Raw genomic sequence first — 21878 nt, 5'->3', positions numbered from 1 at the left:
GTGACGGTATCAGACCCACCAATCATCGCATCTGTAGTTGAATGCTTTAGAATCCAACATGGCGGCGACTTGTTTTGAATTCTTGAGAGGCCACTTAAATTTCTTTGAATTATAAGCAATGAATTGTAAAAATATCACGATGGAAGTATTTAAGTTGGGTATTTTTCTATTTCATATCGTGTAATGTTTTACAGGACGTCCCGAGACTTACTTTGGATTAAAACGTCACTACATTGTGGGTAACATGTTAGCTTTTGAACTGTAACGCGGTTTAAATACTGGCTAACTGTTAAAACAGAAAGAAGTTGTCTTCATGTTGAAGCTATGTTGGGCTTTCTGACAGCCAGGCGGGCTGGTCTGGATGACCCTCTGAGACTGAGACGAGCGGAATCAACGAGAAGGTGAGAGAGAAGCTCTTATAAACATAACTAGCAAGAAGAAGTCCACAGCAAGCTTTGGACTAATAAAACTATGAAATCGAAATTATACCGGTACTATATGAACATTATGTAACATAACAAGCATCTTAGTTAATACACATACATGAGGTTTTGTTTATAAATAGTTCTTAACTATTGTTAGCATCATTGCTGTATTACATACGACTCTCGAATCTGTGCCAGACTTATTATGTTTTGGAAATTCCCACAAACTGAAAAGTTATTTATTTTAACAAAAGAAAGAAACACTAACTCTAGATTTAAGCGCCTTAGTCTGGGCCATTGTTTGTTAATTCATCTCTAACGTTTTAGAGTTAGTTAACTACTTAGGTTTCAGTTTGCCTTCATACATTTTTACATTATAATATGTGTGACTCACTTAAGAAACCCAGCGATCTCTCTCTTTCCAAAGGGTCCTCGGTCTGCAGTTGAATCCGGACAGAGATGTGGACCGAATCCATGGAAATGGCATTAATACCATTGACATTGAAGCAGTTGAGGGAAGATAGTAAGTCTGAGTAACATAGTAAACAAAGCTTAATCTATCCATTTTCTTAATCACTTATTCAGTTCTTTCATACAAACTCCAGACAGAAAGACCCCCGTTCGGCCAGTGGATTTGAACCCAGACTGTGCCATTCCCATGTCCCATACAGGTTCATAAAATAATTCATTAATATCCCCCCTTGGAATGTTAATTCTTGCAATATTGCAGTGATTGGGATGTTGCATAAAAACAACAAAAAATAAGCTCTATTGGAAAAATCATGCAGAAAAGTAAAATTTATCTGACTAAATAACTTGCTGTCCTGACACAGAGATAAATATCTTAACCATAGGCTGTGAAAGTTGTAATATTTAATTTCTACACACACTACATTGCGATCTTTCGGAGGACAACCTTCACTGCTGCTGATCCCGCTTGAGATCCACCATAAGCTGTCTCTGGACATTTTCATAAAATAGTTGAAATGCCAACTACTCACTGAGGCTTTGACCTTAAACCTTTATGTGTAAAGCAACCTTGGGTTCTCTGTAAAGGTCTGAGAGTTTATTATTATTATTATTCATATTATTATTATTGTGGGTAACTATTGAGGATCAGACCGATACGTAATATCAGATCGGTCCATCTCTACTGTATAGTTTTGAAATGCTGCAGAATCACTGTCAGTGGTTCAATGATAAGTATGTAAGTAAGTAAAATTAATTTATTTTGGCGCTTTTTAAGACAAGAACCAATCCGAGAACTATAGTACTTTACAGAGGCATTACAAAAGATGGTCAAAATACAGACCAGAATAAAGTAAAAACAATACAAAAACATTACCCAAGTGCTTGATGTTTTTTTAATCTGTTTAAGACCTTTGCAGCTGTAAAAATATAGGAAATAAGTCTTAAGATCCCAAAGGGGCAATTTATTTCAGCAAGACAGATTAACATATAAAAGCAATGACAACAAAGCAAAACCCAATAAAGTAGAAGTAAAGATAACAATGTAAGTATATTTACGTCACATTAAACACTCATTTAACCCTTAGATGAAAGAACAATTATTCATAGTATTGAAACATTCCTGCACTGTGACTTGACTGCTCTGGAAATTCATATTTTTAACAAGTAACCCCAATCTTTGTTAGTTAGTATAGTGAATATGAAGGCAGAAGTCTGGTTTCAGAGGGTGAGCCTGATGATTGAATCTATGTGTGTATATTTTACAAGGTTTGTAAGACAAAGTAAAAAAAAGTATTTCAGATTACATTTTTTCTGCTGTTCAGCATGCTGTCTGGAGGTGCAGACGGAGTAATCGTCATCTATGACCTGGAGAACTTCAGTGGGAAACTACAGTACAGCTGCAAGGTAGTCTGCACAGTAGGAAGGTAAATGTTAGCCCATTTACTAATTCCATCCACTAGAGAGTAGCATTTTATTGCGGGCTGTACACACAGTGCTGTCCCCAGCTACCTACAGCTTTTTGTTTTGGCTATAAAATATACACAGAAACTAGAAGAGATCTACCACAGTAAATCTGAAATTAAATAATCAAGATGCAATCAAAACGCAGACCTTCACCCATTAACCACTGAGAAATTACAGCTGTTGTTTAATACCTTCCCATAATTTTACGAGCTCAAATGGATTTGGATAAATTAGCGTAATCTTTTTACTAAAACGAATGAGTGTTGAATGGGTTTGAGAATAGTTTCCTTTTGTGAAGTTTTGCCAGGCTTTTACAACAGCTGTCTACAGTTGTTTTGTCTTTATCAAATAAAACGCATCTTTAATTGTGTTGAGATTAGGGGATTCACGTTGCTACTACAGAATACCACTCTTATAAATAAACTTCCAGCTTGTTTTAATAGTTTTTTGGGAACTGCGCATCTGTAACGTGAAGTATCATTGACTTAGCGTTGCTGCATTTGATTAAATCTGAAAAGAAATCACATCTGTGCAATACCATTCAAAATTTTATCAATCTGCTTCTGTCTTCAATAAACACCAATACCCAGTGCTATTGGAAACCATCTATTCCCATGGATCACACTGCAGAAGTTGTTCTACGCTTCAAATGCTGGACCTACAGAACGTTCTTCTTGCATTTTGGAACAGGTTAATCTGAGTTTCATGCTCTGGTCATGAGCATGAAACTCAGGGCCATGCTCATTTGCATAATGAGCATGGCTGGCTTCACTTTCACTGAAAACTATTGAGGCTTCACAGAAAGCCTTGGAGTCAACTTCCCATCTTTTGCCTGCATAACTGATTAGGAAATAAAGACAGCCTACAGCCATCCATGATACAGGTTTTAAGCAACTTGTTTAGTTGTGTGTGTAAAAATGTCTCTAATTCTTCAGTTCAGTATTTTTATTCATCCGCTTCAGTTTAAGGTTTAAAGTCTGCATTTCAGGTTCATCTTGATTATTTTATTTCAGTTTCAGCTGTCAGAGTTAAGAGCCAAAAATGTGAAAATTGTATCAGCGTCCAAACATTTATAGAACTAACTGTACATGAGAGTTTTTTCTCATTTCTTACAGAAAACATCCTGCGCTATCTGGTTTTGTCAATCCCAAATCAAAAACATGACACATGGCTTTCACCCCATGTTTTATTTTTATTTTTTTTGTTCTTGTTTTTAGGTCTAGCCGCTATGTCCATAAATTTAGTGTAGAGACAGTCCAGTGGTATCCTTATGACACAGGAATGTTTGTATCCAGTTCCTTTGACAAGACCATGAAAGTCTGGGACACAGAGACATTAAAGGTAAGGCATGTCAACTACTGTATCATCTGGTAATCAAGCCACTAGGTGAAATGGAGACTGACAGCAGAGGTTAGAAAAATGATTGTTTAAGGTCAGCCAGATGAGCAAGAGGAGGTCTTGCAAGGAGTTGTGGCCTTCCCTAAGCTAAATCAGTCATGCTTTTATACATAAGGTAACAGCTGTGGACAGCGAACAGTTAAACACATCTGCCAGCTAAAGGCTCTTGTACTGGCACTGCAAAGCCAGTAGGGGTTGCAGAGAGGCTTAATGCCTAACAAGTTTATTACCTAGCTTAGTTTTGTCAGGCACACCTGCAAAATGTGTGTGAAGTGGCATGAACAAAGATAGAGATACTGGAAGCGTTACAGTGCCACCCAACATAAACTCAGTAATACCAGAGCTAAATCAACACCTCTCTGTGCAGCCTCAATAAATACTGAGTGTTGTATTAAAACTCCACAAAGGTGGGATTTATTGTAGAGCTCACAGAGAGTGTGTTGCATTTCATTATCAAATTCTAATTTATGGCTTCCCCACCCCCGCCTTTTGTTCTTTTCATTTTCTCTTCCCCTCGCTTTCTTATTTTCTGCTTCATGCTTTCTACCTTTCTATGCCACATTGTCCCATATGGCAGGCTCTGAACTGTGCTAGAGTTACACTGGCACCGCAGTTGCTTTAAAAGGTCAGGGAAGGGACAGAAAAGAACCTGTCAACCTTTCACTCGGTTTAACCTGTGTGTTTCTGTCTCTCGCACAAACACACACACACAGTTGCATCTATTAAATTCCTAATTGCTCATGGCTGTTTGTCCATTAGTGTGTGTTTTGCATTATTGTGGATGCATTTTTATGCAAACAGAGCTTCCTCTGTGTGTGCAGCCAGTGGTTAAGGCCATGTGGGTGCTGGCGCACACTTACAGATGGAGCACAGAGAGGCTTTTTATGTTTGCTGAAGAATTTGCATTGTAACCGCCACTGGTGCTCAGGCGATCTGCCTTCTGAGCTCTGATCTGCATTGCCCTTTTATTTTTACTTAAAGCTGGGAGCTCTTTCCCTTCACAGAGTGACTTTCTAACACTGTTAAATGTTAAAACTGTGCTTGTATATTTCTATAGATTGTCACTGAGGCAAACATAAGCAAATACACACAGGTCTAAATATGGAGATTGCTGTATTTCTACCATAAGTAACATTTTTCTTTCTCTCCGTCTCCTCCTTTGATTATGCAGCCTGCTGAAGTGTTTCAGTTTGAAGGCAACGTCTACTGTCACCACCTGTCCCCAATCGCCAGGAAGCACAGTCTCATTGCAGGTGCGTGCATGATCCCAGTGAGTTTTTGCTGATCTCAGTGACACAGAGTAAACAAGCTGCACTAGCTGCTTGCATTTCTGTCATTGTGTTTTCAAACTCATTGAACAAAAATCGCAATACTTATCCTGTCACTGCTTTGTCATGCTAAGCAAGGTGCTAAGTGCTTTACATGTATGAAGGGGTGGGGTTGGGGTGCATAATTCGGTCAGCAGAAGTGTTCTTGTTTCACTGAGCTGGACCAACAGGTTGTTAATACCTACTGGAGAATGTGTTCTATGTCCTTTACATAACCAGTCCCTTGACACACCTGTTTCTAGTTCAGAGACAATCACAGTGTCAATCTCTTTTATTTTCTTTGGTTCCTAAACAATTCATTCCTCGTTAGAAGTTTTACAGATTCTTGTCAAACTAGTTTTGAGTGAATCCCCTCCCCCTCCCCCAATACCTTCGGTTTTTTCTAGAAAGACACTAACACAAGGGAAACTGTTTTAAGGGAATCTGTTCCTAAACAGCAATATTTACAGTATCATACGCGTTCTCTTAGAACCTCAAATTCCTGTTTTTACCCTGATAACACACCTTTTACACATTGATAACGATAATTGGGGATTTTACATTTTAGAAGGAGTGCCCCTATTCACTATTTACATCATCCTTGTAAGTCTAATCTTTGAACTATGTCTGTGTCTCTGTGTTTCCAGTGGGCACCACAAATCCTAAAATCCAACTGTGTGACCTCAAGTCCGGTTCACGGATTCATATTCTTCAGGGTTAGTTGATCACAGTGCTTTTACTCTGTTCTTTCTGTTCTTTTCATCCACCCACGCAGAAGAAAGAAAGTAACGTATTTGCCATTGCAGGTCACAGAGCAGAGGTCCTGTCTGTGCGGTGGTCACCCAGATACGAGCATATCTTAGCCACTGCCAGGTAAGCTCTCTTTGCCATTCTTGGCTACCCTAGTTTGCCCTCAGAGCCACATCAAAGTGAAACGCCAGCTACAGGACAATCCCCTCTATGTAATTTCCCAGCAGTTCTTGTCATCTCACTTCCCAGCCATCTGGCTACATCACATCCCTGCATCAAGGATAATGGCACCAGAACACTACTAGATAGCACCGTGGCGCTCTAGCAGGCCTGCCAGTTTAGCATATGGTAGATACTGTCCCCACCTGTTTTATGCCACATTAGACCTGCTAATTAACCCACTGGGATCACTGTGCTTCTGTCCCCAAAGAGTGTAAGTGATTTTGAAAACAACTGGCACAGAGACACACACACACACACACACACACACACACACACACACACACACGTGTATGATATTCTAATATGGAGCAGCGTTTTAATTCCCTACAGAAAACTGACCTTTAAAAACAAACACTAGGGTACACAAACCAGCTCGTCTGTAGTGCATCAGCCTCAGCTTGTATCCTGTTAATGGAATATTTAAACACAAATCATGTTTTTGTTAAGTACCTGAATTTTTAGGGAGCATAGAAAGTAAACAAGTCATTTCCCTGGTTTTCCTTCTTAAGTGCAGACAGCAAGGTGAAAGTATGGGATGTGCGCCGTGCTTCAGGTAGTCTCTTCACTCTGGACCAACACAATGGAGACAAGTCGAAAGCCTCCTCTGAGGCAGGTATTGTTGGCATTTTTCTTTTCATTAAATTTTTTGTCTCATTTTTCCTGAGTGGAGCTGACTTCAAGGAGATCTTGTTGTGTTATTATGTCATTGACAGAGAAACAGTTCTAGTTCAGTACCTCAATACCCCATTTATCCATCTTTCGCCCCATAATGTAGTATTTATTGTACAGTGGTGCTGTATATACAGTTTACATGCAGTAGATAAATGGGAGCTGAGGTGTGTCCTGTCACCAAAATAGTTCAGCGGAAGTCTTTTGGATGGGAGACCTCAGAGCATCAACATGAACCAATCCGATTGCTGATGCTTTAAATTAAAAATACATTTCTAATTTATATGAACCACGACAGCTTTGTTTTCCTCTGAATTGTCATGTCTAATGACTTCCAAGATATTCAGGGTAGTGCTGAGTTTGGCTCACTTGGGAAAAGGTCAACATTCTGCATAAATGGTATCTGTTTTTCCTGTTTGAAGTGCCTTTGCATTCAAACCAGGGGGTCAGAAGTTCAGAGAACAGCCGATTACAATTAAACCAGTTTTTCTGGGAGACATATGGTTTTGATGGACACTAAAAACTTATCATTGATGGATTGTCACTGTATAAGACAAATATTTCTTAAACTCTTTAGGTGACAAATACACTGCTACCATATCTAATCTGTCTTTAACCAGTAAACACCGCCCATAACGGCAGAGTGAATGGCCTGTGCTTCACTGGTGATGGCCTCTACCTGCTCACTACTGGAACCGATGACCGTATGAGGCTATGGAATAGTGCCACCGGGGAGAATACACTGGTAAGGTGTATGAAGGCTTTGTCCTCACAGCCTGTGTAAAAAAGCACTTCATGTAATGTTGTTACAACAAACCAGTTTGTCTTTTGCTGAACAGAGGCTCAGTCATAATCTAGTCAGGACTATCCTACAACTATATCCTTCCAACCAGTTCCTTAAGGGCTTATCCAGTTTATGGCCATGAAGGGGCCTGAGGCCTGTCCCAGCTTAGCAACATAGTGAGACAGACATTCATGTACTTGCACATCCAGACCAATTTAGCATGTTTTTGAACTGTGGGAAGAAGCTCAAGTACCTGTAGAGAACACACACAGCAAACACAGAGGCTCAAACTGGTCAGTAGATTTGAACCCAGATCCTTCCTGCAGACAGTGACTGCACCACCGTGCTGCCCTGCAGTTCTTTGATGACGCTGATATCAACTGAGCTGTTGAAATTGCAGCTGAGCTTGATAGAAGTAATACTATGCTCAGTTTTAGCTACAAAAGGCCGCATACATGAAGCCTGAAATCCTATCAGTGAGCTAAATAACACAACAAATAGTATATCTGCAGGCTGGGTGCTGATTATCTGATTATATGTTATATCAGTATAATACTGATAAGAATAGGTGTGAGAATTGATGAAATCAATATTGATGACTATTACAAGTGTTCTTGGTTCTTGGCCAGTTGTAGTTACACCATTTAAACAGTTAGAAACATGAAAGGAGTTAACAGATTTTTAGAATTTCAATCCTAGAAGGGTGTGAGTTAGGTTACTATGGTGCCTTCTCTTCAGGGCTTGAACTACCTGAGCAAGAATGCTGCTACACAGGCTTTATAACAGACGCACTTCACAGGCTTTCTTAGTGTACGTTATCCCGGTGAGACTCAGACTTAGTTTTACTAAAATTCAGATTCGTAGATGCTTCAATGCTTAAATTCTAAAAAGAATATTGCCGAAGCATCAAAATACAATATAGTGAAACCCAGGCACCCAGGCAAACAAACAGATTAAACATTTTCTTATTGTAAGTATTATAAATGTTCGTTTTTTATAAGCTACTAAAATTCACATAATGTACTTCTGAAAAAAATCTGTTTTTGAATAATTTGCCTTTTTTGTTCTGTTTTACCCAAAATAATTGATCTGCCAGGAACAATGAACTTGTGCCATCAGATTTTTAAACAGGTAAAACAAGTTGACAATCCCTAACTGGTTACCAACGATCAGAAAATGTTAGTGGTTGTAAAAACCAGGTTTACGTGTTAGATCTCACAGCCTCAAAGATTGAATATTCGACTTTTGCTTTTAGTTTTGCCCAGAAGTTAGAGAAATCAGAGCAAAGAAATAGCATAAAATAAAAAAGGCGGATTGTTTTTTGTTTTGTTTTTTTCTTTTCTTTTCTTTTTTTTTTTTTTTTGTCTAGACTGAGATAACATGGATACCAGAAAATTGGGTACTTAAAAAAAGTGTGCTTCCATGCAAAACTTGTGTTGCACATGAGTGACATGTGAAAGGAATGCAGGGCTCGCAAAAGGTTTTTCCAGTCGGGCTACCAAAATCTATCTCAGCCCTGCCCATCGGGCTATCATAGGAAAATATATGTCAATGCTTTTGCATTCTTTCGAAAATGTAGCTGAGTAATTATGTCATTGGCATCGATGAGCCACTGTCAATATGTGACATATTGAAATCGCGTTTGAATTTGCGCTTGTTTTTTGCTTTCACTTTGCGATTGCGCGAACTGTGTGTAGAGAGCGGCAGCACTGATTGGTGAGTGATGATTACTTGCACACCAATTCCTCTGACATCGTCTTATCACTCATTAGCTTACTATTCAAACATGACAAGTGAAATCTCCCACAGCAAGCTTAAACATGTGAGAGGTTGATTGCGCAGAGAATCGCTGAGTGTTATGCGAGTGCGTGTGTAAAAGCAGCAGGATTTAAGCCGGTATTTTAGTTCTGCTCAGCCAAATAAGACAGGGTGAAGAAGGGACAGCCAAAGAAAAGCTTACCACAAAACGGAAAAGTTATGACAAATCAGACTATGAGGCAAAAAAAAGCATAGCTTTTTTGGTTTCATGGACAAAAGAATTTCTGTGGCTGGAATATGACGAACTAAATAACATGATGTTCTGCCAGGTGTGTTGTGAGTTTCATTCAATTTCTGAGTCGACAAGCGCCTTTGTTACTGGGACCAGTAATTTTAAGAAAGACCCCATCAGAACCCATGAGAAATGCAAGGAATGCATTATTTCCCAGTCTGCAATATCTTTCCCAGAACAAACAGCAATTGCAAAAAACATACTAAAAATGAACCAAGCACGAGAAGAAGTCCTGAAAAATCTGTTTAGAACAGCGTACTATGTTGCAAAGAGTGAACTACCTTTGGCAAAATTTAGCAGTCTTTGCAAACTTCAAAAAGCAAATGTCCTAGATCTTGGTTCCACTTACCAGTGACTCCAGTGGAAATGTCAGATTCAGGATCTGACACAGACTGATTCATGTTCTACACAGTTCTTACAAGTTCATAGAAATTTCTGTTCAATGAGAACCAAGTATTTGAGTTGATGATTGGAATCTTTATACAGTTGTTGTGATTTGTATTTTAAAAATTTTTTGATTAATTTTTGTTTCCGTTACAATATTAAACATTAAAGCATAATATTGTAACGGAAACAAAACATAAAAAAATTGCTCCCTTTTTTATTCGGGCTACTTAAATTTATTTTGGGCTACCAAAAACTGTAGAGTGCCGGCCCGAAGGGCTTCCAGGGATTTAGAAATTTTGCGAGCCTTGGAATGTGTTACCTCATTCGGCCTGTTTCACAGATGCATAGGAAAAATACAAGTTATTCTCTGCCTTCAAGTTCACATAGCTGCCCTATTTAAAGTTCTGTTTGTCTTCATTTTGGAAACTCTACCAAGTCTTGAAAAATAGTGACACACTTAAAAAAAAAAAAAAAATCTAGCATCTTTTGCAAGAACAAGGATATCAAACAAAAACAGTGTCAAATAATTGAAATAAAATGCGATCAGTTATAAAAGCCTCACGATATGAGTGAGTTTTATACTGATAAATGAAATAGTTAAATAATTTAGACCAAAAAGCAATACAGAAGAGTCTGCTGGAAATGCCATGATATATAAAGCCTTTAAAGGAATTGTGTCCAAGTTTTATGTCCACAGTTAAGCTTTAGAAGCCTTTAAATATTAGTGTCTTTTAATGGGCTCTTTGGATAATCTTATTTTCATTTTCATGAATTAATTGAAGTTTTTTTTGTCAAATGAAAGTGCAGAAAATTTCTAATCTTCCAGAATGTTTTGCAACATCTTGGCATTCGATTAAAAATGGCTTAATCCTTATGCAGAAAATGCCTGAGGTTTATGTTTGGACTTTTTATTCGGATGTCATCTGAACCGTGTGCCCCTTCACTCGTTATCCCTCAGGTAAATTATGGGAAGGTCTGCAACGAGAGTCGGAAAAGGCTACAGTTCACAGTGTCACGTGGCTGCAGCCCAGAGTTTGTGTTTGTGCCATGCGGCAGCTCTGTTGCAGTGTACACCCTTCACACGGGAGAGCTGGTCACCATGCTTAGGGGTCACTATAACAGTGTGGACTGTTGTGAGTTCCACCCAGACTACCAGGTGAGTCCATCTGATTTATCACCTCACAGTCAAGAGTGGTTTGTCCCCCGCATGCTTACAGTAACCCTGCTGGATTCTCTCTGTTCCTCATCTTTTTGTTTTATTTCATCAGCTCTGCAGTAGTACCTGTAAGTAATCTGCAGTCACCATGGTACTCTCAAATGAGTTACTTCCTGCGGATAGATAACAGGGTAGAGTCAATACTGACTTCCATAAATGCAAATGCAGGTGCTTCTTATGTGAAACTCAGGTTTGTGCTCATAGCCTCTTTACCATGTGTGAAAATTAATGCCATCACATTTATCTCTGCTTTATCAGATCTAGGAGCAAAACAGTGCAGTCTGTCTTACTGTTGTTTTCCTGTTGCCTTGTAAAACGCTCTGCTTGTGTTGACAGAATTGGAAGCAGTTAGTTCCATGTGACATTTGTGCTTTATCACAGCCATTTCGACTAAATAAATTCTTGACTCTTTAGTCGTCAGTGCTACCAGATATGTTGCAAAAGCTTTTTCTTTCATTTGTGCCTCAATGAATTACCTAATCGAGGCAATGAGTGAATGAGTCATGTTAAAATCTGTGTATATGGACATATGTGCTAACCGACAGGCAACAGGTGATTCAGGATTACTTCACAGGTGTCACAAGTCCAAAATGTGATAGAATCATCGACTGTATATACAGAAAAATTATGCATCTTAAAAAGTGAACCCATTACTTTTTTCTTAAGGCAAGCAGGAAGTGACACCGCTGGTTGCCAGAAGAAAACAACCATACTCCTATCTTGCAGTGGTGGTGCAGTTGTTCTCTCCTCTCTTTACAGTGCTATTAAAGCAGTGTACACTCTAGTGTAGGCCTATGTTGTGACTGACGAGTCACTTCCTTGTTAGCATGCAACGTTGTCGCTTTCTCAGATAAATTCACTCTCCCGCTCAAGTCAAAATGGGACTTCATAATCAATGGGTGAAGTCATGGTGGCTATTGTCATCTTTTCTGTACACTGTGCCTGAGACGAAACATGTAAATGGGAGAATAAATGTACAGTTATTGATTATATGATACGTTTCAATATAATATTGATAAGAATAGGTGTAATATGTGTCAAAGTTCATGCAGGCTCATCAAACTTGGACAATGGAAGACTTGAAAATGCTGTCTGTACTAATGACTTCTTTGTGATATTTGGATTGTAGGATCACAACTTGGTTTAACAACATGAAAGCGTGGATGCAATAATCTAGAGCTACTGGTTTCCCTGCCTATTCTTTGTGATTCCAGTAACTATATTCTATTTTTATTAAATAAGTATTAATTGCAAGATTATTCTTCAGATAGGTTGTATTCATTTTATTTTAAGAGTAATATTTTAGTGAAAACAGTGCTTGTTTTCATTCAAGATGGTGTTTTTTTGTTTAGTACTTCAGTTATGTATTTCTACTCCAGTGTTCCTTAATTAATTTAAATCCTAGTTATGTTTATTTAGCCAGTCCTTTGTGCTGAGAAACAGCCTATTATGTATCGGCACAAATGGAGAAGGCCGTCTAACCCGTGCACTCCTTATTAGGAGTTGCTGCATCCGGTGACATCGATTTTCTGTGTTTGACAGTTATAAGAATGCAGTTTGGCAGCTTGTCACTCTGAAGAGTCACAGGAAGGGACACCTTGTTCTGAAAACGTTTTATGCTTCCTGTATGATATAATGACCCGCAGTCATTAAACTGTCCCCTGTGACATCACCTGTTGTACATGGACAGTTTTAAGTGTGTTCATTACTTTGCTTTTGGTACCAGTTATGCTTGTTGACACTGGTTTTCTCCCCGCACTGATGTCATTGGAAGTACTTTGAGGTTTGCTGAAAAGGTCGATGTGTACATTATTGTCCCTGTTGTTTGTGCTGTATGTAGGAGGTGTACAGTGGAGGTAAAGACTGTAACATTCTAGCATGGGTCCCTGTCCTCCGTCCCTCAGATGTGGAGGAAGACTCAGACCATGAAGTAAAGGTAAAGGTCATAACAACAGGAAACAATAGTAGATGGAAGAATCTGAAAAATTGTGGAATCCAAATGCTGTTGAACTTTGCTTCCACCACTGAAAAAAAATAAAACAATATAATTATAATAACAACAATAATAACTGCTATGCATGAGTCAAAATTTTTTAGTGTTTCAAAATTTCAGTTTAGATATTCCAGAGTTTCAACTTTGAGACAAAAGTTGAAATTTTGACATAACAACCCAAAATATTTGGAGATAATTCAAAATTTTGTCGTGGCTCTACCTGCCTTGTTTTTCAGTGGTGAAGAAGAGCTTCCATAAAGTGCCCTTGATGATATAACAGATTTGATCTTTCTTCTTTTTGCTTTTGTAGGGTTGTTTTTTGTACAGAAAGGCCATGAATGTTACATCATCATACCCAGTGCAAACAATAATGATTATAGTCTGCAAACCTCTTTTAATCTTCATATATATAAATATATATGTTTTTAAGCTAATCTTCAATAATTGTGGTCATTTACTATAAATGAACGTCCTCTGATTTGGACCTTTCTGGATTTTTTGTTTTTCCTTCCAGAAACGAGATCATAGATAAGCACGTGTCATCTGAAGAATTTAACTTATGAAACCTCAGTGTTATCTTCATGTTAATAAATAATGTTTACATAGTTGTCTATCACACTTGATGGGAACTGCAGATACTTGTATTTTTTCTTAGTTATATAATCATACATGTGACACGTGCATATATATTATGTACTTTTCACAGAAGTGAGCTTTCTTTATTGTGCAAACTGAGTTAAATGTTTTGGTCTCTCACAGGGTGCTGCTGGCCAGTCTTCGGTGAACCCTGCCTTTCAGGATGCGTGGAGCAGTGATGAAGACTAACGCTGGATTTGTTTTGAGCATGTGGACAACATTTAATGTCTGATTATTCACAATTACTGTAAAACAAATGCTCCAAAAGCCTTAAAACTTAAACGTGTTAACAACGGTATGACTTTGTAAATGTTTTTGTACGTTTGATAAATCATTGTTACTTTTTTTATTTTTTATTTAAACATGTAAAACCAAAATGGTCCTTAATTAGTATTTTCAGTAAGTCTCTTTTAGTCTTAGGCAGTATCTGCTATTGTTAAAGGAAGCTGAATAAATACTTACTGTCACAATGCTGATACTACATTTACATTATTGAAATGAAACCTTTACCTAGACATCTGCAGGCCATTTAAAAAGGTGTGGTTTCAGTCTACACCTGATTTTTAAAAGACTTTACCCATATTGCTTACATGGGAGTAACCAGGTGGCATTCAAAAACACAGATTGTCCTGTTGTCATTACTAAAAAAATTTGCATTTGTTGTGCCGTCAGGGCTTAGTAAAGAAGCGATGGCGAAACCTTTGTTGGACACACCCCCTACAAGTTTTACACATTGGTTTTATTGACATATAAACATTTAAGACATCACTGTCATAAACATTAGGGATAATTGTCCGTCTGCTTTATTAAAATCAGAGGAAATGCCACTGTTATTGTGATTATAGTGGAAAATTACAATTTAGCAGTTTTCCAACTGAAACAAATGATTAATTACGTGTCAAGATAGACATGTATCATTGTTAAAAAATGTCACGTCGCTTCGGATGAGCCATTGCTCAAGAATTAAACTGGGTCCAGTTGAACCACAACTGCTCCAATCAGCGAGCGCGGGGGGCGTGGCGTGAGGCAGAACCCCGCCTCCGGCTCGCCGGCATAAGGGAGCGAGCAGCGCGTGCGCTGTTAGCGAGTGACAGGAGAGCGAAGCGTACACCTGTAGGAGGGCTGCAGGTGGAAACGGGAATTTGGATAGCAACGATTCGGCGGTTGAAGGGGGATTGTCGTTGAGTTTCAGCTGCCGTGGCGCTGAGGGCTGGTGAGTTTTCTTTCTAATGGGGGTAAAAATACAAAGACGGGAAGGATGTAAAAATACCGGCGCAACGACCATAAACCTGCCCGTGATTACTGAAACATTTCTGGTCACTGTGACACGCATGATGGCTGCTTTTGTTTTCTGAAAAAAGACGAAAAAACCTAAACTTTCCACCTGGATACTGTAAATCTTCAGCTTATAGATATAGAATGTTAAGTATAGGCCATACATTGATGAACGTTTTTATACAGCACATTTTAAACTTGCTGTGATGCTTAAAGCGAAGTGGCTGTCTACTAAGTTCATCTTAAGTTTTTGTTTTTTTCTTAATTGACAACTAAATCCCAGTCTGGGTTTAGTACTGTCGCTCACTCTGTGGCACATAATATGAATATTAAATATTTTATTTCGTGGTCTATAAAAAGCTAATAATTGAGGGTGGTAGCCACCTCTCACCTGAAAGTACATTTCTGTCTTAGTAACCTGCGGAAGTTGACGTTGCACAAATGAGGAGCCACGCCATGGGAGTAGCAGCTTTCACATCATCATCTCTGACTATAACGTTAATTGGCGTGTCAAGGCTTGCCGTGTCTTGATTAGTGAGGAGAATCCAGACGGCCATGCCTTTTATCACTTTAGCCAGTTAGGCTCCTGTGTCACACAGGTAGACACACCTCGAAAACCTGTCATGTAGGGTTAGGTTCCACAGCAGACGAGGGATGATGTGTTTTACGTGTTGCTTTCGCAAATGTATTGCTCTTTCTTCACAAACTACAACAATACTGTAGGCTAACCTGTTGGTTTGTGCTCTACAGTTGCTTCACTTCTGCTTTGTCTGCATGACAGATTGAGCATTTCCCTTTGGCAAACTTTATATAGTATCACAGAGGTTAAAACCTGTCTGATCACTCACTGCTTACCTTCACTTGGTTCAGCACTAGTCCTGAATCCATTGTATAGATGGGGTGTTTTCACTCATCAGGAACAGTTTTTAAATAAGGTTCAGTGTCATAAAAGCAACAGCGCCCAGTATCTGCATGTAGATTACTGCCAACAAAGCCTACTAAGAGTCTGTGTGACGTGGACTATGTTGAAGTTGGGTTTTGATTCATTACTGAATGAATTCTGGTCACACAGTGGCTTGTTTTTTGACGAGAGAGAGGGGCTGCTACTCATTGTACTCCCATCACACTCTCGCTTTGTCTGCCTCAGAAGGGCAGCCAAGAATAGCTGAGTGGCCTTTTTCTTTTTCTTTCCTCCCTCAAACAGTCCAGTCTTTGAGACTTTGTAGTTGACTGTAGTTCAGTGTGCCCTAACCCGAACTGTAACGGCAACATGGTTCATGATTTTTGATTTTGAACATGCGTTAAAGTTTCATCCTGCGATAATGCATCTTGAGGAATTTGTCTCAGTGAGCAGTCCTGTTGCACTTGTTTTTCCTTCTCCCTCCCCCTAGACAAACCGTTCCAGTTCCTCCTCTGTGCTTTTTGTATAAAACATTCAAGAGGTAGTAACAATTGCCACCATTAATGGCTCTTTCTTTTTTTAAATTAAAAAAATATCTGTTTTACAATTATTTTATTATTTTTGTTTAGTAAAGTCTTCATACATATTCAAAAGCCCCTACATACATGGGTTGAAGTTGCTAGATACAAATATCACCGAGCCTGCTTCTGTGCTCTGCTTTTCATCCAAATACCACTGAACTTGTAGTCTAAACTGACACTGTGACCTTTGCCTCTGCTCCTTCTAGGTGAAGTACAAGCAGCTTGTCTGAAAATGGAGTTTGGAAGCATAAAGTCCACTGTTGGGCTGATTTATGATGAGTTCATGCAAAATGCAGGTGAGTCTTTGCCCAAAACTAACTCTGTGCTATCACTTTTGGTTTTCTGTCTGCATATTTTTTTCAAACCCCTCTACATGTTTTTTTTGCAGATACACGGACGGAGAATTGGCTGCTCATGTCGTCTCCTATCCCCCAAACCATCATCATCACAGCATACATTTACTTTGTGACATCACTGGGGCCTCGAATCATGGAGAATCGCAAAGCCTTTGACCTCAAAGGAGTTCTTGTAGTCTACAATTTCAGCGTGGTGGCCCTGTCACTCTACATGTGCTATGAGGTGAGTCCACATACTTTTTTTTTTTTATTACCTCAGTTGGTGCTGACGGGTATTTTAAAAGTGAAATCCTTTCCTGGAAGGTTTTGCACTCCATACCGTACAGGGAGTGAACGTCTTGCATTGTTTCAAATTGCTATGACACATGCCCTCTTGTGAAATACACTTTTTTTTCTTTTTTCTTTTTTTTCTTCTCCCCTTCATGGACTGGTTATTTGAGGTTAAACCAGATCAGCAGGTGTCATTTCCTTATTAAAATGCTTTGTATTCAGCAAATGCTTCTCTGGTCCCACATAACTTTGGTTTCACTGCTTTCCAATGAGCCATGAATGAACCTGAGTGACAGAATTTATTTTTACACCAGAGATTGGATATATTCAGGTAAACTTGAAGGAAAACATTACAGCATTGGGTTGATGGAGGACAACCTCTAATTTGTAAATTACTTGCACTGAATGTTCAGCCACAGACGCGCTGCGGTTTGTGTTCATGTCTGTTTGGAAAGCTGTGATTTGCAGCTAGATTTAATTGTAGACATGTGGTGTGCCGTTTGGGTGGAGCAGGTGATGCAAGTCAAGAAATTAACCTGCAGACATGCGATTCAGCAGCATGATTTGAGTTACAGTGAAGGTGAAAAGGAAGTAAGAAGAGATGAGAAATAAGTGGATGAAATGGTTTGGCAGAATTAGAAATTCAAACTGCATGTCCTGGAATAGGGTTTGGTTTGGGTGGTGTACACTAGCAGAACTGCTTTTGTTTCTATTTGTATGAAAAATCTGTTTTTAAATGAAAAGGTGGTGGAAAGTGAATGACGTGAGAAGCTGATACATGGAACTTTCCTGCTTGTCTTGTTTGTTCATGTAACCGAAACTTCCACCATTTGTGTCATAGTTTGTGATGTCAGGATGGGGAACCGGATATTCCTTCCGCTGCGACTTGGTGGACTACTCTGACTCGCCACAAGGCCTGAGGGTAAGTCACTATTAAGTTCAGATGAGCTGATTACAAACGAGTAGTTCAAGGTTTTGACGTATGTGGGTCTGGCGCTAAAGTTTTCTCACTTCTCCTCCAGATGGCAGCAACGTGCTGGCTTTACTACTTCTCAAAGTTCATTGAGATGTTAGACACAGTAAGTGGGGGGGGGGGGAAGTTGCATACCTATGTCTTTGTAATATCCACCCAGGCCTCACCCAGTTTATTTTAAAGCACTGCGTCTCTTTTCAGATTTTCTTTGTGCTGAGGAAAAAGAACAGCCAGGTGACTTTCCTTCATGTCTACCATCACTCCATCATGCCATTCACCTGGTGGTTTGGTGTCCGCTTTTCTGCAGGTAAAAACCACCACCTCCTCTTCTTCGATGTACAAGCAACCTTCATTCATGACAGTATATGAACTCCTTGACATTTTCTTTCGCAATGCCTCATCCACTCCCTGTTACAGGTGGACTGGGAACATTCCACGCCCTGCTAAATTGTGTCGTTCACGTGATCATGTACACATACTATGGGCTGACTGCCATGGGACCCAAATACCAGAAGTACCTGTGGTGGAAGAAGTACCTCACAACCATCCAGCTGGTATGTCAAATGGCTTTTTATATTTATTTTTGCTCTTCTTTACAAAGACCTGGGTTAAACTTTGGCACTATAAGTCAACCACTATATTCTTTATTTGCTTTGTAGATTCAGTTTGTTATGGTGACCAGCCACATCTCCCAGTATTTCTTCATAAAGGACTGCCCATACCAGTTCCCAATCTTCGTCTACATCATCGGCCTGTACGGGCTGATTTTCTTGTTTCTCTTCCTCAACTTCTGGTACCATGCCTACACCAAGGGCAAGAGACTGCCAAAGGTCCTTCAGGCTCAGACATGGTCGCACCACACCAACGGCGTCATGAATGGAAATGCCAATCATGACAAGGATGAGTGACGCAGCAGCTTCTCAGGGGTTTGGGGTTGAGTAAAACAAGGAAACTACTGTGGTAGTCTGAGATGCAAACCCAGTTCGTCTGGACTTTATATATATTTTTTGATAACTCCTTTACTTACAAACTGCAAAAGACAATCTTTAAATTATAAGCGAAACTATATTTAAGGTTACTGAACCAAACCAAAAGGTTTAGCTTTTCTGATTTCTACTTAAGGGTAAGGCCAAAGTTCTCCCACAGATGTCGACACTTAAGAAATTAATAAAATAAAGTCTTAGAAACTGACCACCTGCTCTACAGGGCTCTTCCAGTGAGAGCCTGAGCTGTACAGGAATACTGGCTTCCTCACAAAGCTTCTAAAACAGATCTTTTTTTCTCTTTTTTTACCCTTTTTATTCAGATTTGATCTTACTTCTCAATATACTTTTTTTATTATTATTTAAAGACTGCACTGAAATCAAGGGTTGTTTATTTCACTCTACCTAAAAGAACGACTGTTTAGAAGCCACGCGTCCTGTTTTTCAGGTCTTTGTTCAAAGGGCTACAAGCAAGCACAACCGGGTTTAGGTGTTTGAGAGCGCACGTCCACTCCTTTGCTGCTTGATTCACAGCTGCTGCTTGTGGTGTAGACATTCATTGAAAATGCAGTCTTTAAACGGCATCAGTTTTCACTTCTGACTTGAGTCTCCTATGAACCGTTGCTGTGACACATGCCGGGGAGGGCAGACTAAGTTCTTGTAGGATCCAGAGCAGAGCTCTAGTGAGTTTTTGCTGCTTCCTTGCAGAGACATAATGCAAAAATTAAGACTATTACAAGACTTGCACAATATGCACAACTTAGCCATTCAGTTGGAAGATATGAGCAGCTTTGCTTGACTGCTACGCTTCATGTGTTGAAATTCTGTTAAGCTAACGGGGTCTTCACATAGCTGGAGTTAGCTTTTTTTTTTGGATGTAATTCTTGAATAGTTTTTGTATGTTATGATGACCTTTTAACCTTAAGTGAATATAACACTCTGCGTCTCTGGTGACTGAGGACACAGGATTGAGATTTGTGTGGAAAGATTTACACTTGTTTTTTTGTTTGTTTGTTTTGTTTTAATTCTTTTCCCCATTTGCAAATGCACAACACAAAATATTTACAGATATGTAATGGCTTTTTCCCCAGACCCCGCCTTGTATTAATGGAGAAAAATGCAACAAAAAATGAAATGTTTATATTGTATTTTATATGTATTTATATAAATAAATGATGGACTTCAGAAAATGTAATCTTGCTTTCGGCCTGTTATTTCAACTCTGGATATTTGATACTTTTGACAACTTCATAGATGCAACGCCATTAACAGGCTAATGTCCCGTTTGACTGTTTCAGATGAGTGAGTTGGCCTTAATTAGGTAGATGGATGCCATCGAGACAAGACTGCATTTACAGTTATTAAACATTGTTTTAAGGACAAACCCCAGTGTAGATTCTCTCCACACTGACTGTGAAATTGCTTTGACCAGATTGTAATGAGCAGTTGTCACCAGCAGGGAGTGCTGTTTAACTGACGTTGCTCATGGCCTGTTTGTTTTAATCAGAATCAGAAAGGGGTTTATTGCCAAATGTTGAGCAGGTTTACAACATTAGGAAATTGCTGCGGTGCTTCAGTGCAAACAGTGTCATAAATAGTACTTAAATAGACATGAAAAAAAAGTAGGGATAAGAATTAAAAGTGCTACGTAGAAAGATATATACATGAGTGCAGGTGGTGATCAGTGCCAAACATGGAATGATGCAGTGAACACAGCGTAGGGTCATGTGTTAGTGGCGGGAACAGTCATATGGTTATTGTTCATGTGTCCAACAGCAGAAGGGAAGAAACTGTTCTTATGGCGAGAGGTTCTGGTGCGAATGGACCGGAGCCTCCTGCCTGAGGGGAGCAGGTCAAACAGACTGTGTCCAGGGTGAGAAGGGTCCGCTGAGATCGGAGCTGCACGCCGCAGTGTCCTGGAGGTGTACAGGTCCTGCAAAGATGGGAGTCTGCAGCCAATCACCTTCTCAGCAGAGCGCACAACACGCTGCAGTCTCTGTTTGTCCCTGATAGTGGCTCCAGCGTACCACACGGTGATGGAGGAGGTGAGGATGGACTCGATGATTGCAGTGTAGAACTGCATCATCGTCCGTGTTGGCAGGTTGAATTTCTTCAGTTGCCTCAGGAAGTACATCCTCTGCTGGGCTTTCTTGATGACGGAGGTGATGGTGGGCTCCCACTTCAGGTCCTGGGTGATGGTGGTACCCAGGAAGCGGAATGAGTCCACAGAGGTGATGGGGGTGTCAGTCAGGATGATGGGGGGGGAGTGGGGCTGTGTGCTTCCTGAAGTCCACAATAATCTCCACTGTCTTCTGGGCATTCAGCACCAGGTTGTTGTGGCTGCACCAGGACACCAGACGTTCAACCTCCCTCCTGTAGGCAGACTCATCCCCGTCAGAGATGAGCCCAATAACGGTGGTGTCATCTGCAAACTTGATTAGCTTGACAGACTGGTGGGTGGAGGTGCAGCAGTTGGTGTACAGGGAGAAGAGCAGAGGAGAAAGAACACAGCCCTGAGGGGAGCCGGTGCTGATGGTCCGGGAGTCCGAGACATTCTTTCCCAGCCTCACATGCTGCTTCCTGTCCATCAGGAAGTCAGTGATCCACCGGCAGATGGGATCAGGCACATTCATCTGGGAAAGCTTGTCTCGGAGATGGTCTGGAAGGATGGTGTTGAAGGCAGAGCTGAAGTCCACAAACAGGATCCTGGCGTAGGTTCCTGGGGAGTCCAGATGCTGCAGGATGAAGTGTAGGGCCATGTTGATGG

At 39.9% G+C, this 21878-nt stretch overlaps 2 protein-coding genes across 3 annotated transcripts; both read left to right on the top strand.

The window, feature by feature from the left end:
* Positions 1-49: 49 nt before the first annotated feature.
* ercc8 (excision repair cross-complementation group 8) lies at positions 50-14242 on the top strand. 2 transcript variants are annotated; one of them, XM_085425797.1, is made up of 12 exons: positions 50-401; positions 853-948; positions 2219-2320; positions 3578-3701; positions 4930-5011; positions 5713-5781; positions 5872-5938; positions 6547-6650; positions 7327-7451; positions 10886-11083; positions 12984-13079; positions 13896-14242. In XM_085425797.1, exons 1-12 carry the CDS (start codon positions 325-327, stop codon positions 13959-13961), a joined length of 1206 nt encoding a protein of 401 aa, XP_085281923.1. In that variant the 5' UTR covers positions 50-324; the 3' UTR covers positions 13962-14242. The 2 variants fall into 2 exon arrangements, with proteins under 2 accessions (XP_085281923.1, XP_085281924.1); XM_085425798.1 differs by lacking the exon at positions 50-401 and adding an exon at positions 1031-1096 and having other exon boundaries at positions 861-948.
* Positions 14243-14836: 594 nt separating this feature from the next.
* elovl7a (ELOVL fatty acid elongase 7a) lies at positions 14837-20306 on the top strand. Its single transcript, XM_085425799.1, has 8 exons — positions 14837-14985; positions 16736-16825; positions 16918-17108; positions 17997-18077; positions 18178-18234; positions 18330-18435; positions 18546-18682; positions 18788-20306. Exons 2-8 carry the CDS (start codon positions 16762-16764, stop codon positions 19034-19036), a joined length of 885 nt encoding a protein of 294 aa, XP_085281925.1. The 5' UTR covers positions 14837-14985; positions 16736-16761; the 3' UTR covers positions 19037-20306.
* Positions 20307-21878: the final 1572 nt, after the last annotated feature.

This window comes from Rhamphochromis longiceps, linkage group LG12 (genome assembly GCF_057381845.1).
Source record: "Rhamphochromis longiceps isolate RC_006_pf linkage group LG12, R_longiceps_female_GT1.1, whole genome shotgun sequence".
NCBI lineage: Eukaryota > Metazoa > Chordata > Actinopteri > Cichliformes > Cichlidae > Rhamphochromis > Rhamphochromis longiceps.
Note: the sequence above shows the minus strand (reverse complement) of the source record. Positions and strands in the feature narration are given on the sequence as shown.

Coding starts and splice junctions, on each gene's coding strand:
- ercc8 (XM_085425797.1), top strand. CDS start 325: ATGTTGGGCTTTCTGACAGCCAGGCGGGCTGGTCTGGATGACCCTCTG. Junction 11,084..12,983: donor AGTTCCACCCAGACTACCAG/GTGAGTCCATCT, acceptor TGCTGTATGTAG/GAGGTGTACAGTGGAGGTAA. Junction 13,080..13,895: donor ACTCAGACCATGAAGTAAAG/GTAAAGGTCATA, acceptor GGTCTCTCACAG/GGTGCTGCTGGCCAGTCTTC.
- elovl7a (XM_085425799.1), top strand. CDS start 16,762: ATGGAGTTTGGAAGCATAAAGTCCACTGTTGGGCTGATTTATGATGAG. Junction 16,826..16,917: donor TGAGTTCATGCAAAATGCAG/GTGAGTCTTTGC, acceptor TTTTTTTTGCAG/ATACACGGACGGAGAATTGG. Junction 18,436..18,545: donor TGGTGTCCGCTTTTCTGCAG/GTAAAAACCACC, acceptor TCCCTGTTACAG/GTGGACTGGGAACATTCCAC.